General features: G+C 36.2%; 1 protein-coding gene across 1 annotated transcript in view; it reads right to left on the reverse strand.

Annotated features, from left to right (window-relative positions):
* The window catches only part of dntt (deoxynucleotidyltransferase, terminal), a 94,648-nt gene that overhangs the window by 74,040 nt on the left and 1,815 nt on the right, over nt 1-18,793 (reverse strand). The window contains exons 2-3 of the mRNA XM_016487324.1: nt 15,030-15,204; nt 3,684-3,800 (exon numbers count right to left, since the gene is read on the reverse strand). Coding sequence (XP_016342810.1) covers nt 3,684-3,800; nt 15,030-15,204 — 292 coding nt within the window. The remainder of the gene's footprint in view (nt 1-3,683; nt 3,801-15,029; nt 15,205-18,793) is intronic.

Raw genomic sequence — 18,793 nt, forward strand, 5'->3', positions numbered from 1 at the left:
AAGACACACAGTAGCTCTGTTTTAAAATGTCTAAATATTAAAAATTATTATTATTATTATTAATAACAATAATAACATTATTAATAAATTATAATTATACATATTATTCTATATTATTTTACATATTATTATTATTATTATTAATACAATATAAATTATAATGTAATTGTTGTAATTACTTTGTTTTACTATCTAATATTACTTTAAACCAGTTGATTTAAAGTAAAGTGAAGTGTTTTTCACAAAACATATTGCATACAATTGATCCAGAACACCCTAGCAATCACATAATGTGGGAAAAGCATTTAATAATAATAATAATAATAATAATTAAATAATAAAATATAATTTAATATGTAAACATGCCAAATTCAACCATTCAACCATATGCAACCATAACAGCAATTCAACATCATAATAATAATAATAATAATACCTATATAAGTGATTATTTAATAATTTAATATATATAAACATGCAAAAATCATGCCAAAACAACCAGAAAACCTTAGCAAAATGCTAAAATCCTCCCAAAACACACCATTATAATTTTCTTTAGAACATTTAATTTAACTCATATTAGGAAATGCATATGCTGGACAAACATGCAAAACTCCAGGTGAAGTCTGTGCGGAGTAAGAGAAGACATAAGGATCAGATCGATATTGGTGACTCTTGGGAGCTGGGAAAAGTGCTGTGATTGACAATCACAGGATGTGTTTTGGTGGATTCATCAAGCTCCGGGGCCGCAGTGTTTCTGACACCTGCACACCTGTTACGTGTCAACCAAACACCTGCAGGCTGATCTCTCCTCACTCTCTCCTTACCATCAGTAAACCGAGACTTCACATCAGCGGCATGAAAAACAAACTGTTCAATATCAATTATGCACAGAATGTGGATCAAACCAAACAAAAACATGTCCAATACTGGTAAACCTAAACAATAACTTAACCTCTTAACTGTTACTGGGTAACCAGTCTTACTTTTCAGATTCAAATTAGACTAATCTATCTTTTAAAACTGAATTTATGACCAGTCTCGAAGAAAAAAAAAGAGATGACTAACTTTTTAAGACTAGTCTAAGCAATTTATGTAACAGACCCAACCGGAATTTTTTTTTTACAAAATATTTTGGATTCTAAATTTGCTAGAAAATCAAAGCAACATGTCTAAGTGACAATATTACTTCTTCTTCAACAAAGATGTTAAAATGCACTATCTGAACTTAAATGGTTATAATTCATGAACACTTTGGAATACAGACCTAAGCCTGGTCTCTTTTTAAAGAAGAAAGTGACTGATTGCTGAAGTGGAAGCATTTCAAAAAATTAAAGTATAAAGTTATTTAATTTGCTGTAAAGAAATGCACCACAATATTTTTTATCTGAAATAAATATTGTACAAAATATTTTGTAACCTAAAATAGCTATAAAATCATAGCAATATGTCTAAGTTACATTCCGAATTTGAAGTTGATATCACAAAAATGGAAGTTCCTGTGAGATTGTTCAAAAAAAGCCGCTCCCAAGCTCCATTGAATTTATGCATTTTCCTGTCACGATATTACTTCTTCTTCTTCTTCTTCAGCAAAGATGTTAACGATTTTCACAAGATACATTTTGTGAAGTGTTTAAGCTTTCAAATGATATCTAATTTAATGATGATTGCTAAAATTTGTGATGGGTAAAAAAATGTAATAAAAAGAAAAAGTAATAGTAATAAAGATAACACAAAAAGAGTGCCAAGCGTCCCGATAGCTAGGCGCTGGCAGTTAACCAGTTAAACACCTCTGATTTACTAATGCATTCAGATGTAGTAAGCAAAATGCTCAACCACAGCAATAAGACACGCTGTAAGTAGACAAATTTGATGCAGCATTTGGATATTTGGATGCATACACATGACATTTATAGCCAAGACAAAACAGATTATATCTCTCACAAACACCCTGAGCTCATCTCATCGCACCCTGCTGTTCTTCAGCTCAATCATTATTCTCAATAATGTGTTTGCATTGCAGGTGTTTTTCTCTCCTGGCAATAGACAATCAAGTCTCTGTTTTCCATTAAAATATCATATTTGCCAGTGAAATACAGAAGAGATTTTAATCTGTGCTCTCAGTTACGGTTCACCTCGCCCTGTCAGTCTTTGGTGTTTTTCTCTTTCATCATAATTGATTTATTAACGTTACTGATCGCAAAATACGAGTCTACGCAAATGTCAAATCTGAAACAAAGCATATTCTCACACTGTTTTTCTCTTGATTAATGTTCAAAGAACCACAACAAATCAGCTGTAATAATCAGCGAGCGACTCCTCATGCATCCAAAAGCTCTTAAACCTCCAGCGTTCGTCAGTTTAATTCTGGCACCAAACACGCACCTCGTGCGGAAAGTTTAGCAGTTCGGGCAGCGTCTCAAGAGTTGCTCACAATTTTCCTCGCAGAAGCCCAAGGTGAATCTGTTATAGGTTTATGTTCGAGTATCAAATAAATATTTAAAGCAGAACATGACTGAAGTTTTGCTCAACAACTGATAACAGGCCTGTAACCTTCCAAACGCAAATCGCAAGACAAAGCAAAAGCCGTCTGGCGATTACGTCCGAATTTCCACTTCTTGTGAGAAAATAAAAATGTCCGCATGTGTTGATCTACATTTGACTAGACTCTATCTTTCCTGTTTTTCACCTCACACCACAGCTGATGGCCATGAGTAATGTCAGATACACACAGTACAATTTTGCTATCTCAGACTAAATTCATAGATTATAAAAGATTACTTCTGAGATTAAAAAAAAATATTTTGACTAAAGATGAACTAAGATAAACCACTTAGCAACACCCTGTTAACTCCTTAACAACCATTTAGCAACACCCTAGCACCCAAAACGCCCTTGAAACCACTTAGCAACACCCTGGTAAACACTTAGAACTCCCTAGCAACCGCTTAGCAACATACTGGCACCCAAAACACCCTTGAAACCACTTAGCAATGCCCTGGTTATTACCCAGATCATCTAAGTAACCGCTTAGCAACATCCTGGCAACTATGCAAAACACCCTGGAAACCACTTAGCAACGCCCTGGTAACCACCCATAGCATCTAAGTAACCGCTTAGCAACATCCTGGCAACCATGTAAAACACCCTGGAAACAACTTAGCAACATCCTGGCACCCAAAACATTCTAGAAATCACCTAGCAACGCTCTGGTAACCACCCAGAACACCTTAACAACCACTTAGCAACATCTTGGCACCCAAAACAGTCTAGAAACCACACAGAACACCCCTAGCAACTACCTTGAACAAGCAAACGCAACTCACATTTTCTTGAAAACATGTGAAAGTCTTGTTATGTCTGAGAGGACAGTTTATACAAGCAAACAATCCCTTACAATGTTCACTATACCCCTGTTCTGACATAAACGGCTGTGTTAGTGTTTGTCTTGAGAAACGGCACAGTGTACAGCTGAAGCAGCTAATGTGTGTGTGTGTGTGTGTGTCTGTGTGTGTGTGTGTGTGTGTGGTTCGGCCCCCTTCTGTTCTGTCCATACTGTGCTGCAAATGGGCCAGAGATTAAAATAACTCAGGAACACGGTGATGTCAGTTTTAAAATAATATCTCAGTGTCCTTTACGATGTTGGAGTTTGATTCTTAGCACACATGTGTGTTTGTACTCACTGTAAAGATCTTATTGTGGTTATCCAATGTCGTTCGTCTCTGGCAAGCGTACGGAGACACAGCAGACTCAGGTTTGGCTGACGGATGCGCACACGACCTCTGATCCACAGTGGGATTCTTCTCATAAACACACACACACACACACACACACACACACACAAAGAGAGAGAAAGACTCATAAATCAATCAGATGTTCAGTTGATATTAGATCAAAATAAACAAGTGGCATGAACCAGTTCACAAAGCCCAGAGCCGATCCTCCCTATACGCAAAGTACGCAAGCTGCATAGGGCCCCCGAAACACCAGGGGGCCCCCTTGCTCTCAAAGATGATTTAATTTTAGTTTCGTTTTTGAATTTGGCCAGCGGTTATGAAAACCGTTTATGTCATTTCTTTTAATGCGGTGCGCTGTCGCCCGTTCTACATAAAAATCAGTCAAATCATGTAACGTGAATGCCATACAGTGTCTTACATGAGACAAAAAAAATAAAATTAAATACAATAACAAATGTAGATTCTACAGCGTATAATACTTCAGCTTCATTCATCGCACCCAAAGATAAACTGCAGCGCTTTACAACTATAGGACAGGAAGAGCTAAATAAACTTATCACTGCATCTAAACCAACAACATGCCTGTTAGATCCTGTACCCACTAAATTACTGCAAGAGTTGTTACCTGTAGCAGAAGAACCGCTTCTCAATATTATTAACTCGTCGTTGTCTTTAGGTCACGTCCCAAAACCATTCAAGCTGGCGGTTATTAAGCCTCTTATTAAGAAACCACAACTAGATCCTAGTGAACTGGCAAATTACAGACCCATCTCAAATCTTCCTTTTATGTCTAAAATTTTAGAAAAAGTTGTGTCTGCTCAATTGTGCTCCTTCCTGCAAAAAAATGATCTCTATGAAGAATTTCAGTCAGGTTTCAGGCCCCACCATAGCACAGAAACTGCACTTGTTAAAATTACAAATGACTTGCTTCTTGCGTCAGACCAAGGCTGTATCTCATTGCTAGTTTTACTTGATCTTAGTGCTGCGTTCGACACCATAGATCATGACATACTCATCGATCGATTACAAAACTATACAGGTATTCAAGCGCAGGCTTTAAGATGGTTTAGATCCTACCTGTCCGATCACTACAATTTTGTTCATTTCAGTGGGGAGTCATCTCAATTATCACCAGTAAAATATGTGTGCCACAAGGATCTGTCCTAGGTCCTCTGCTATTTTCGATATACATGTTGCCCCTTGGTAATATTATTAGAAAATACGGGATGAGTTTCCACTGTTATGCCGATGATACTCAACTATATATCTCAACAAGACCAGACGAAACATCTAAATTATCTTACAGTCTCTGCACTGGCTACCTATTAAGTTCCGTATCAGTTACAAAATATTATTACTTGCCTATAAGGCCCTTAATGGTTTAGCTCCTGCGTACCTAACTAGTCTTCTACCACGCTACAATCCATCACGCTCCCTAAGGTCGCAAAACTCTGGACTTTTGGTAGTTCCTAGGATAGCAAAGTCCACTAAAGGAGGTAGAGCTTTTTCTCATTTGGCTCCCAAACTCTGGAATAGCCTTCCTGATAACGTTCGGGGTTCAGACACACTCCCTCTGTTTAAATCTAGATTAAAGACACATCTCTTTGGCCAAGAATTCAAATAATGCATATCATAATCTTGTACTGCAGTTATATCTGATCAAATGCACATTATTATTCTTTAGTTTGGGTTAAACAAATAAATTTTGCTTGGTTGGAACAGCAGCTATGCTAATTATGTCTCTATTTGTTTCTCTGTTTCTGCCACAGGATTGACATCCCGTGGTAACTAGGATTTACACAAGCTTCAGTCTGGATCCAGAACACCTGAGAAGAGATGATGCCAACCCCTCATAGGACCTCAGATGATGCCAACCCTGAAACAACATACAGAACTACCCAATTTTGCTATAAGTTTGATTGCATCATATAATAATTGCTGTTAATAGATAGAATCGCTTTAGAATAAAACCATAGAACCCATTTAAAAACCCATAGACTTACAATGAAGGAGGGTCCCTAGCAAACACCCAGAATACACATTGGCAACACCTAGAAGGCCTTCAAAACTACATAGAAAAGCCCTAACAACCATGTGGAATACCCTGGCAACTGCACAGCAACCACCCAGATCACCCTAAAAATGACAAAGTAACCGTATAGCAACACGCTAGCAACCACTCAGAATACTCTAGCAATGCCCTGGATACAACCTAGAAGACACAATTAGACACAATTACACACCAAATACCTAGAAACCACCCCGAATACAAATCTAGTAACCACTCTTGAAACTGCATAGCAACACCCTAGCAACCACCTACCACTTCTTAGCATCACGGCAGGATCTTTTGCGCAGGTAAACACTCACATTATCCTCAGAACACATGAGAGTCTGGTTACGCCTGCCAACAAATGTTTATCTCGTCACAAAGGAACAGCACGATAACGACAGGACACATCAGAATCAATTACAGCTTTATGATTTACAATTACAGCCAGCAGCTCCAGTTTAGCCCTCATGAATTGCCGTTTGATTATTCACCCCCTCCCGACTCACTAATGATTACAACTGTAATGTCAGCGCTCTGGGAATAATTGATGCGATTACTGTACATACCAAATACCAAGCACTCAGAATACCCAAGCAACTGCAAAGCCATATCATGGCAACCACATAGCATAGCAACACCCTAGCAACCGCCCAGAATACCCAAGCAACTGCAAAGCCATATCATGGCAACCACATTGCAACATTCTAGTAACTACCCAGAAACCCTAACAACCACCAAGCAACACCATGGTAACCACCCTCAAAACTGCATAGCAACACCCTATCAACCACTTAGAATATCCTAGCAATGCCCTGGATACCACCTATAACACCTTAGATACAATTACATACCTAGCAACCACCCTAGAAACCCCTTGTAAGTCACAGAGAACACAATAGAAATTACATAGCAATTCCCTAGTGACCACCCATAACACCCTATCAACTGCATAGCAACACCCTAGTAACCACACAGAATACCCAAGCAACTGCAAAGCCATGTCATTGGAAACCACATAGCAACATCCTAGTAACTATCCAGAAACCCTAACAACCACCAAGCAACGCCCTAGTAACCACTCTCGAAACTGCATAGCAACACCCTAGCAACCACCTACCACTTCTTAGCATCACGGCAGGATCTTTTGCGCAGGTAAACACTCACATTATCCTCACAACACATGAGAGTCTGGTTATGTCTGCTAACGAACGTTTATCTCATCACACAGGAACAGCACGATAATGACAGGACACATCAGAATCAATTACAGCTTTATGATTTACAATTACAGCCAGCAGCTCCAGTTTAGCCCTCATGAATTGGCGTTTGATTATTCACCCCCTCCCGACTCACTAAAGGATTACAGCTGTAATGTCAGCGCTCTGGGAATAATTGCTAGATGTGACGGGAGTCTGTACCCGTGAAAATGACCTGCGCAATCATCTCGGCACATTGTGATAATGGCCGATTCAGAGATTCAGCAGGGAAAGTGAATGCTAACACGCTGTTCTGACCGCCCGCTATTTTAGAGGCGTCGCAGATCTGAATGAAAATAGGCCTGATATCTGCACTCCCCTCCAGCAAAAGCATTGAGCGCTCAGAAGTGAGAAACATCAGAGCCATTATTCGTCGTCAGGGGCGTCACCTCCTTCACAAGCATAAAGAGGCTGCATATAATGCCTGTATGATGACTATTTCAGGGCAAATCAGAAACTAATCTGGTCCCCCATTAAGTTATGATAGTTAAAGGCACTTTCAGATTTAATTTCCCTTCCTATGACACCAGGCCTCGCTGTGGGTCTCTGACTTCACATGCCTTTTCACTGCCACTCAGACAAAAATATTCATAATGTCTAAAAAACTCAATTTTATCCTACACAGCGGTAAGATTGTATGGAGAGAAAATGGAGACTCGACAAGGTCTCAAACTGCTCAGATTTGCCCTGCATTTTGAAATAAATAATAAAAAAATAATAATTAAAAAAATCTGCTGATTTGCAATAAAAAGGGCCTAATATTACCTAAATTGATTATGATGAATTCAAGTATATTAATAAAAACTTTCCATCATGTAATTTTTTCACAAAATAAGTATGAAGATTTTTTAAATTATATATAAAAACTAAAACTTTAAACTTAAAGAACTAAAATTACTAAGACTGAAATAAAAATGAATTATTGATAAATATAGATATTAAAAATAATAATAAAAATTAAAAAGGCACATAAGATTACTTTAAATTTAAAATTACTAAAACAGAAATAAAAATGAAAATATTAAAATAACAAAAGGGAAAAATGTTAATTCAAATAAAACTGAGAAAAGAAAATATAAATATTAGATTGAACAAAATATGAATGAAGTTTTTTTTTCAAATCATAATATATGTATATATATATATATATATATATATATAAAATCTCAAAATGTCAATGTCAAATATTCAAAATACATCATTTAACTTACAATGTGCAAAAGAGTGGAAAAATATGTTCAAATACTCCATTTAATGTCAAAGAACTTTACATAAACACACATTTATAAATAAAAGAGCTTTTTTCACAAAATCTGTCATTTTCTGTGGCTGTTTGGATGCAGTAAAGCATAAAACATCAGGCTCGTGTTTGCATTTTCTTCTTTCAATAGCCATAATTCAGAATTATAAATAAAATAATGTGAAAATGGGCTGAGAATTGAACAAATAGCTATAATCTGGCTCAGATTCAGACAGGAATCATGTATTTGTCTCAGTTTTTTTCTGATTAAGGGAAAATACAAGACTTCTTCACCTTATAAATGGCTCTCGAAAGCAAAAATGCTACAAAATGCATCATATTTACTGACAACGTGTGGCGTGCTCCAGCAAAACAGGCTATTTTTGGAATCAGCAGCACAAAATTAGTAAGAAAGAAATATTGGATTTGATTCAGCATATATGATGCAGGGCAGTTTAATAGAGCAATAACATTCCTCCTGAGCGCCTGCCTCTCTTTTGGGAACAAATGAAAAGTGCATTACATCTGGCACCAGGGGGCGCACTGCAGTAATCACATCTGGAGGTCACAGACACTGAAAAGATTTTTTTTGTCTGAGGATTGACTTCACCTCAACAGGCAGAAACAATGAGCTGAAATGAATGCAGGTGAGAGAAGCGTCTGCTGCGGGTTAATGACCAACACTTGAGCAGGTGAGCCGAGTCGCTCGGGTTAATGAGATCACACCCTGAACACCGGCCCGGCTCGGGTTCACATCCCTCCTGATTGGGCCTCCGCTTCCTCTCCAAGTGCATGACTGATAGCGAAACAGATGTCTCTGGAGACACACACACTCATTTCTGATCATCCCATCCGTCTAGGCGGCAGCGAGAGGCGTATTTATCTGCGTTTCTTACAACCATCACGAGTCAGTGGGTGTAAAAGCTGCAGCTTGTCTTCAGGAGAGAAAGACAGCCTCGAAGGCGACTGAAGAACGGCATTTTTAGAGCGCTAATGAAGGCAACTTCTTTTGAAGCGGTGCATTTTGGCACTTCTACACCTCATCATGCATCATTATAAAAGGAACAGTTCACAATCTTAAAACAACTAAAACTACAGCTATTAAAAAATCCTTTTCATCAAATTATATAAAGCTGAAATAAAAATTATAAAATATAAATTAGATGGTAGAAAAAGGTATAAAAAGGTATAAGTGGCCACTCAACTGAGACTGCCCTGCTCTCGGTTACTGAAGCCCTGAGACTGGCAAGAGCAGCTTCCAAATCCTCAGTACTCATCTTGCTGGATCTGTTTGCTGCTTTTGACACAGTTAACCACCAGATTCTCCAGTCCACCCTCAGAAAAATGGGCATCTCAGGAACCGCACTCCTGTGGTTCAAGTCCTACCGCTCAGGTAGGTCCTTCGGGGTGTCTTGGAGGGGTGAGGTTTCTAAGTCACAACTTCTTGCTACTGGGGTTCCTCAAGGCTCAGTGCTTGGACCACGTCTCTTCTCCATCTACATGTCGTCATTCAGGATCTGTCATTCAGAAGCATGGCTTTTCTTATCACTGCTATGCTGATGACACTGAACTCTACTTCTCATTCCAACCAGATGATCCGACGGTAGCTGCTCGCATTGCAGCCTGTCTGAGAGCCATTTCTAGCTGGATGAAGGACCATCACCTTCAGCTCAACCTTACTAAGACAGAACTACTTGTGGTTCCAGCAAACCCATTGATAAATATTAGTTGAAAAACAAGCTTAAAACTAGAAATAAAAGAGAAATATTTCATTGGCAATTAACTGAAAAATTAAAAGTTTAAGTACTAAAATTACTTTAAAACCTAAATAAAAATGAATTAAAGCTAAATTGAAATATAAAAAACATATGTTTTTGTTCATTGAAATAAAGCTGAAAAATATCAAATATAAAAATTAGATGAAAAACTCAAACTTAAAAGTACTTAAAGTACTAAAATTAATCAAAAGAAATTAATTAAATATAAAAATAAATTAAAAAAATGAAAAACAAAATGACAAACTTAAAAAAATGAAAACTGAAAAATAAAAATAAAAAGCTTATTTCAAATATTAAATTCTATAATATTTCTGTAAATCATGGTGCTAGAAATGTAAGTTCCTTTGGATAAAAGAATCTGCAAAATGCATAAATGTAAATAATAACCCTGGTTCACACCAGAACCAAAAATGTAAAATGTCCTCAACTTTCTCAACCTTTTATTTAACAACCTCTGTTTTCAATACAACTGAAATGGACTGTGATTTATTCTGCCAAGGACAAAATATACCATAAAAATCTCAAATAGGCTACATCTTGCAGTCTATATATTCTGACTCTTGAAATCATCTGACAGCTTTGCATGAGAAACAGACTCAAAGTTAAATCATTCATTGATAAATCTCTTCTTAAACCTCATTTATAGTCACATTTTTCATCTGTCACAAAAAAATCAATGAGGTTCAGCGTCAAAGACATCAAATCTGCTGCGATGCATCTAAAGGCACCACTTTCTTCACTCAAAGCATCTTGGAAAGGGCTTGGATACTTATACATATGTCCTTTTTGGAGAACATGCTGTCATATGGAAGTTTTTGAATTAAATTTTCTTCACAGAAATAACAGCATACGGGTCTGTAGCAAACGATGACAGAAGTCTCATTTTTGGCTGAATTATTCCTTTAATGTCGCAGATCAATTATTGTCTTCTGCATCATTACCTGACTCTGATATTTGGATCAATCAAAGCATCTTCATTTAAGCCGCTCGATGCTAAATGCCTCAATCAATGCCGGCCAAAAGTAAACAAGCCATTTTCTGGTCTGCGGCACTGAAGCGGCTAAAAGACGAACTCAAGTTCACAGTCATAAGTTCTGCAAGGCTTGCGTCGTCTGTATCCCACTGAGAAGGAGAAGAAAGATTAATGGAGTTTGTGAAACAGGCAGCATATTTCTTTATTTGGGGCACATATGCTGCGGAAGCACCCACGGCGTTGTCCAGGGGTGGAGAATCAGTCTTCAGCGTCAGTCAGCGATGCGCTACGAGGCCCGGCGTCACACTGATGCCTCTATTTGACGCTGTATTGAGCATCACTCTGAGGCTGTCAGGCGCTGGCCTCACGGCTTTATGCAATGTGCTTTTGCAACCAACACGTGAAATGCAATGTCCTTTCCCATTATTTCCCAAAGCGGCTGTGAAGTTGCTTTCTATAGAAATGTAATTTAAGCGCATTCAAGCTCTGAGAACTCAATGTAGGTGCCAAACGTTTGGGGAAAATGCTTTTTGGAGATAAAAGAACAAAAGTTCGGCATCGAATCTGCATTCGTGAGTGTTTGCTGGTCATGCATTTGAACGAGAACATGTAACACGTTTTATTTGATCTATTCCTCTGCATTTCTAAGATGTGCATACGTTCATTATTTTGTAGGTTCAGTGTCATGTCAGAAACCCTTTCAGGCTCACAGTGACACCTAGTGCTCTAGTAGTGGTTACTACATCACCAAATCACCAAATAAACAACACCACAGATAGAACAGTTCACCCAAAAATCAAAATGTGCTGGAAATGTGCTCAGCCTCATGTCATCCAAGATTAGGATGAGTTTGTTTCTTCATCAGATTTGGAGAAATATAGCATTGCATCAGTGTCTCAGCAATGGATGCTCTGCAGTGAATGGGTGCCGTCAGAATGAGAGTCCAAACAGCTGATAAAAACATCACAATAATCCACAAGTAATCCACACCACTCCAGTCCATCAGTTAACATCTGGAGAAGACAAAAGCTGAAACAAATCCAGCATTAAGATTCAAACCATTGCTTCTGACGAGTCCACACTCTAAAAAATGCTGGGTTATTTCAACCCAACTTTTTGGTTAAAAATGTAATGTAAAATTTTAACCCAACAGTTGGGTTAGTCCATATTTGACCCAAAATTAGGTTGAAACAACCCAGCATTTTTTAGAGTGCATAATCCATAATAATGCTTTCTCATGCCAATCTCCAGTTGTCTCTCACATCAAAATCCAGCCACATATTTGTTTAGAGCTGTTTAAACGCTGCTTGATCTGTGCAGATTTCTCTCCTGATTCACACCAGACCACTTTTTCACTGGAGGAAGCGTTATTATGGATTATGGACAACAGTTTGAAGTTAAAAACATCTTAATGCTGGATTAGTTTCAGCTTTTGTCTTCTCCAGATGTTAACTGATGGACTGGAGTGCTGTGGATTACTTGTGGATTATTGTGATGTTTTTATCAGTTGTTTGGACTCTCATTCTGACGGCACCCATTCACTGCAGAGCATCCATTGCTGAGACACTGATGCAATGCTACATTTCTCCAAATCTGATGAAGAAACAAACTCATCTTGGATGGCCTGAGGATGACTAAATTTTTAGTTTTAAATTTTTACACTTGCAATTGTTTAAAAAGCCTAGGATTAACCTGGAGTGGAAAAAAGAGAACTATAGAATCAAATAGGATTACGTTGTTTAGGTAGCAACGTTCTTTTAAACCAACACCATTGTCTATTGCCACATCCCAAACTGTAAAATGACTGCAAAAACTGTAATTTAAACATCATCACAGTTCAAAAATACAAATTTTTACAAAAAATAGGTTTTACAAAATGATCAACTTTACATTCAACCTAATAAATCATTTAAAAGGCGAAAAGTGATTAGGCTGCAGGTGTGATACTAATTTTGTCTGAATCCAGTATATGTATCTTGTTTTTAAGACATTATCGTTGTTATTATTAATAATAAATTTATTAGACACTTCTACTGGACAAAAATTCAAGAATACTGACTAAAAAAAAGTTCATTAATTAATTATAGGAGCATCCCGACTGCATTTAGCATGTTCACCGTCAACGTTTTAACCATTGATGCTCAAACTAAGCAGCGTGTGAGCGTTTAGCACATTAATATTTAACGAGGCCAGCACTGATTCGTTTATGATTCTAGCACTGCATGAATCAACCTAGATGCCATATTTCATTCGCACAGTCCATTCGGTAGGCTGCAAAGTCTTTATGTTTTAAGTCACGTCTAATTTATACATGTTTTTGAACACTAGAAAGGTCCACTGTCCCCAAGTCAGTGGGTTTTTTAAATGTTTTTTGGTTAAATTAAATAAAATAAAGGTTATGGTGAACACAAGCTCAAGCTATTTTCATATTTTATTCTACGACACAATATACCTTTTTTTTAAAGCTTTTACTTTTTGCTAACAAGTGTCTAAATGAAACTAAAGTGGCTGTTGGGGATATTAAACATCAAGCTGCCAATCACGCTCTTGCAAATTATTCTCAAACGTTCAGGGAAAATGTGTTTTAAATAAAGACTGCAAGAGTTGACGGAAGCTTAATAATGTTGAGGTGAAGTCATGTGACTGTGGTGTAGTTCGTAGCTCGTATAGCCTACACTTGGCTTTTTACTTCTGTCGATTGTATTTAGACTTCAACATTCATAGAAGTTGTATGCATTTGTGAACATTATCATGATTCATGATGAACACTATGTGTAAGAATCAGACATTTTTTTTAGGCACAGAGCTTATTTTCTGCAAGCAGGATCAGTTATTTTAGTGTTTGACATACTGTATATATTGAATTTAATTGTATTTTTATATTTCATTTTTAGTTTAATTTTAGTAATTTTGTTGTGTGTCATTTTTTTTATGTCTATATAGATTTTAAGTTTTATTTTTAGATTATTTAGTTTTATAATTTTGTGTATTTTATATTATTTCATTTTTTTTATTTTTTATTTTATTTTGAGTAATTAATTGTTTTATAGTTTTAGTTTTAGTTCACGATAATAACCCTGAGGAGAATTGAGTAATTTCTTGGGTGAAACAAATGGGAATACTAACAGATTTGTTAATATCTTGAATTTATTTTATTTTTATATTTTCTGTTTTTTTTTTAGTCATTTGGTTTATTGCTTTTTTAAAATGTCTGGGTTTTTTTTTTATTAAGTTTTAACTTTTAGTTTTTTTAGGACTTCAACGAACTAAACCAAAAATGAGAATAATGTTTCTGTATTTTATTTTATTTTAGTTAATATTTATTTTATTTTTATTTTGAGTAATGATTTTTTTATTTGTTTGTTTTATATTAATTTTTAAATAACCCTTAGTGATTTCATAGGTCAAGCGAATGGTAATACTAACAAAATTAAAATTAAATTAAAGTTTTAGCAATTTTGTTGTGTTTTTTTTTTTATTTTAATTAGCTTTTGATTTTTTTAAATATTTCTACACAGTTTTTATTAAGTTTGTTATTTTAGTACTTCAAAATGAGAAATGTTGTTTTGGCAACTGGAATTTTTCTTCTATGTTTTATTTCAAGTAATGAAATCAATTTTTTTATGTTTTTAGGTAGTTTTTATATCAGCTGAAAGTTTTAGCAATTTGTTGTGTTTTTTATTTTATTTTATTAGCTTTTGCTTTTAAAAAAAATATGTCTATGTCAGTTTTTAGTAAGTTTTAGTTTTTGTTATTTTAGTACTTAAACTGAACAAACATGAGAAATGGTGTCTTGGCAACTTGATTTTTTTAAATATATATTTTTCTATATTTTAGTCAATATTTAAAGTAATGTGTATGTGGTTTTGGTTTTAGTTTTAGTTAACCATGAGTGATTTCACAGGTGAAACACACAGCAATGCTAACAGATTGTGGAAAAAAAGGCAGAAAACTGCTGCTCTTTGTCATATGAGCTTCTCAAGTGCACTTACTTGTATGTAATGTCTGATTTCCACAGGCACGGGCCGGCCTGCACTCATGCTCTCAGTAAACCAGCTGATGTGCAGCACGTGTTTATCATGAGTCTCTCTAAAGCCCTGCTCCTCGAGCCAGCTCCACAGCTCCTGCGCCGCGTTCCCCTCCGACACGACGTGCGTCACATCAGCGCTGCCAAACACACACACACACAGCAGATACACACCATTAGACGCATATAATGGATCCCAGATCGTGTGGCACATAAGTAGCTGTTTTCAAGCGCCTTAATCCAGTTTCACATCTACTCTAAGACTGATTGATTCTCTCACACACACCCACACGCTCTCGTCCAGCGGTTTTCATTTCTCCAGCGGTTCTCAATGATCAGATTATACCGTATGAAATCAAATCAGGTGGACTTTCGCACATTAGGATGTGAATGTGACGTATGTGATGATCACACACACACACACACACTCAGTCCTGAGCTTTCAGCACTTTGCTAAATGACTGAGTCTATCAGAGCAGTAGGCTAAACCAAATTATGCAATCAGACACGCCGAGGTACAATAGCAGAAGGGACAGGTGCCGCTGTGGATGTTTGAAATGAGCCCGAGACGGAGAGCGCTTGGGGGAAATCGACCGCTGATGTGGCTTGCGAGACTAATTTACTCACTTCTGTTTGCCATCAGAGGGAAAATCTCTCATCTTTATTCTTTCGAAATGTAAATCTGGTTTGTTTGATTGAATAACAAAAAACAAAACCTTTTAATGGTCTGACTACTTTAGTATTATTATAGGCCTATTAGAATATTTATTAATATTTAGAATTAGCTTTTATTTTTATATTTTCAGTTTTTATTTTAATTTAAGTTTTAGTGATTTTGTTATGTGCTTCAGTAATTTTTATTTTTGTAAAATTTCTATTTAGCTTAATTTTTTTAGTTTTTGTAAATTTAGTATTTTATCTAATATTTATATTTTTCAGCTTTATTTTAATTAACAAAAGCAAACTTTTATTTATATTTTATAGTTTATATTTCTATTTAGTTTTAATTCTTTTTCCCTCCAGTTTTAGTAATTTCAGTACTTCAACTTCAACTTATTTCCATTTATTGCCAAGGCAACAATTCGCTTTTTTTTTTAAGTTTACATTCATCTAATATTTATATTTATTTATTAAAATTAACAAAAACTAAGTTATTAATACTGCTATTTAACTCATTTTATTTTTACTTCAGTTTTAGCTTTAGTATTTTTTGTACTTCAACTTATTTCAGTTAGCTGCCAAAGCAACATCATTTTCAATCTAAGGTTTTCTATTCATTTCAGTTTTAGTTTTAGTAATTTTATTACTTACACTTATTTCGGTTAGTTGTCAAGGCAGCATTTCTAATTCTCAAGTTTTTCATTTTTCATTTTATTTTTTTAGCTTTATTTCAATTAATAAAACTTACCTTTTTATATTTCTATTTAGTTTTAATTCTTTCTTTTTTCAGTTTTAGTAAACCAATTTATTTCAATTTTTAGTTTTATTTCAAGTACTTAAACTTATTTCAGTTAGTTGCCAACTAATGAAAACATTTTTAATAGGTCTATTTAACAATAACACATGATTTGACTTGAAAGCAGAGAAACGATACATTATTAGAGTCCAACATATTTAATCATTTTTACAGTTTTTAAAGAAAATATTACTGGCGTTTGTCTGTGCAAAACTCAATGCCAAAATGATAAGATGTTTGCCAGGGCATCGCTATGCAGTTTATTTGCGGCCAAAGTCAAATGAGCCTCTGACTCTATACCATGCTTCTGAAATTCATGCACCAGAGTATTTAAATTGCATGCAAATTTGTCATATTTTTCAAGATGGCAATGTTTGCAATTAGAAGTCAGAGAGACTGATGCAAACTCCCACAAGATCAAATTATCTGAATTTTATAGCTCTATACTTTCACTGCATGACTGATTTGACTATTTTATTCCTCCGAAAGGAATTTTAGCAGAAGCATCCAAGCTGATGCCGAGCAATGAACGAGCAACCTGCATTTTCCTCTTACATCAAACTCCACAGGAAGCCAATCACGCTTTGATTGATTCAAACAGCTTCAATATAACATAAGATGTGCATTATGAATGTTACAGCCCTTCCCGTGCAGCGTCTCCGTGACGTCTCTATCACGACATGCATCCGTGTGCAGGGTAATACCAGGGGATTTATTATAGGGCACTGTATTATCAGACTCGTACAGATATCAAATCCTCACTGGCTTATGAAATGTCAGTTTTCAGCTCATCACGACGGGTTTCCTGTGGTTGGCTGCAGACAGCAGCACGCAGCCGTAGGCCGCTCGAGCTCAAGCTGCATTTCTGGGAATGGTGCCATCACTCAGCTGGGTTCAGCACGCTATGCTACGGCAAACTGCTGACTGCTGTTATGCCCATCTACCCAAACAACTCCCACTGGTGCTTCTCCACCTGCACAAACTGGCACCAACAGCCCAGGATCGCTTCTGACCAAGCAGCCATGAAGAGAAGAATAACAGACGACACTTCACGCGTGATGTTCAACACATTACACACTCTGACACTGTGCTTTCCACTTCAAAACAAGTTTGTCTGTGCTTGTAAAGTTTGGTTCTTCTTGAAGCGACTGATTAATTCTCTTAATCAATAGCTGCGCGAAGAGGTTTTAATAGATGGTTTCTGTGCTATTATTACAACGTCATTTTCTATGCAACCTTCTGTCTAGAAACTCATCGAGACTCCAGCCGCCCAAGTCATTATCACTGTGATTTGCATAAAATTGTATGCAAATTAAAATATTTTATTACACAGTCAAAAATAGAGCTCTTAATTGTTTGCCAAAGATGTATGTCACTCACGTTCTCTAAATAGGGAAAATATCTCTACTGGGATCTGAATGACTCTGAGTAGGATTTAAAACAAACAAACACAGAAAATGCCTCCGACTGTTTTCACACTTGGTTCATGGTTCATCGGTTTTACATACATTTACGTCAAATTAAGTGTGGTCATTGGCGTTTTTTAAGCTAAACCAACTATTAAAGCCAAAACGTGCTTTTATGAAAACTGCCCATTCAATGAAAAACGTATCTACCCTCTCCCTGGATGTTTTATATAATGAAATTATTTGCTGAGACATACTAACTTCTGTTTAAGTTCTGTTCAAATTCCTTAAACATGATTGATCCAAAGGCTCAATGCTTAAATTTGCTGTTAATTTACAGATTACACAGATCTACAGGTTACTAGGGCTGCCCTCGACAAAGGATTTTTCTGGTCGACTAGTAGTCGTTCATTTGAAGCATTAGTTGATTAATCGCACGTTTAATAATAAACAATTTAAATCATTATAATGAGCTTTTAATTGCCTAATAAGCGCTCAAGCACGCGCATAAATCTTGCCACAGTGCACCGGCAGAAGTAATGATTATGAATGTGTCAGGGAAAAACAGTAAGGAGGCTGCATTAACATTTTAATAATCCACTGATAAACTAGTGCTTTTTTTGTTTTCGGTTTAAGAGATGAACTCGTCATCTCCACAGTAGTGGATGCACCTGCATGTTTCATACGGATTACATAATCTGAGAATATTTGTTTACCATTTTAATTGGTTTATTTAAAAAGTAGACATTTCACTCTCTATAGATATATTTTTAATGCCTGTAAGGCAAAGATATACACGGAGTTTCGCCCTCAAGTTCACAGAGACCGAAACGGCAGAAAGCGCATCCTGATCTCTTTCATTATTTT

This window comes from Sinocyclocheilus anshuiensis, unplaced genomic scaffold, assembly GCF_001515605.1.
Source record: "Sinocyclocheilus anshuiensis isolate Anshui unplaced genomic scaffold, SAMN03320099.WGS_v1.1 scaffold709, whole genome shotgun sequence".
In the NCBI taxonomy this organism is placed as follows: Eukaryota; Metazoa; Chordata; class Actinopteri; order Cypriniformes; family Cyprinidae; genus Sinocyclocheilus; species Sinocyclocheilus anshuiensis.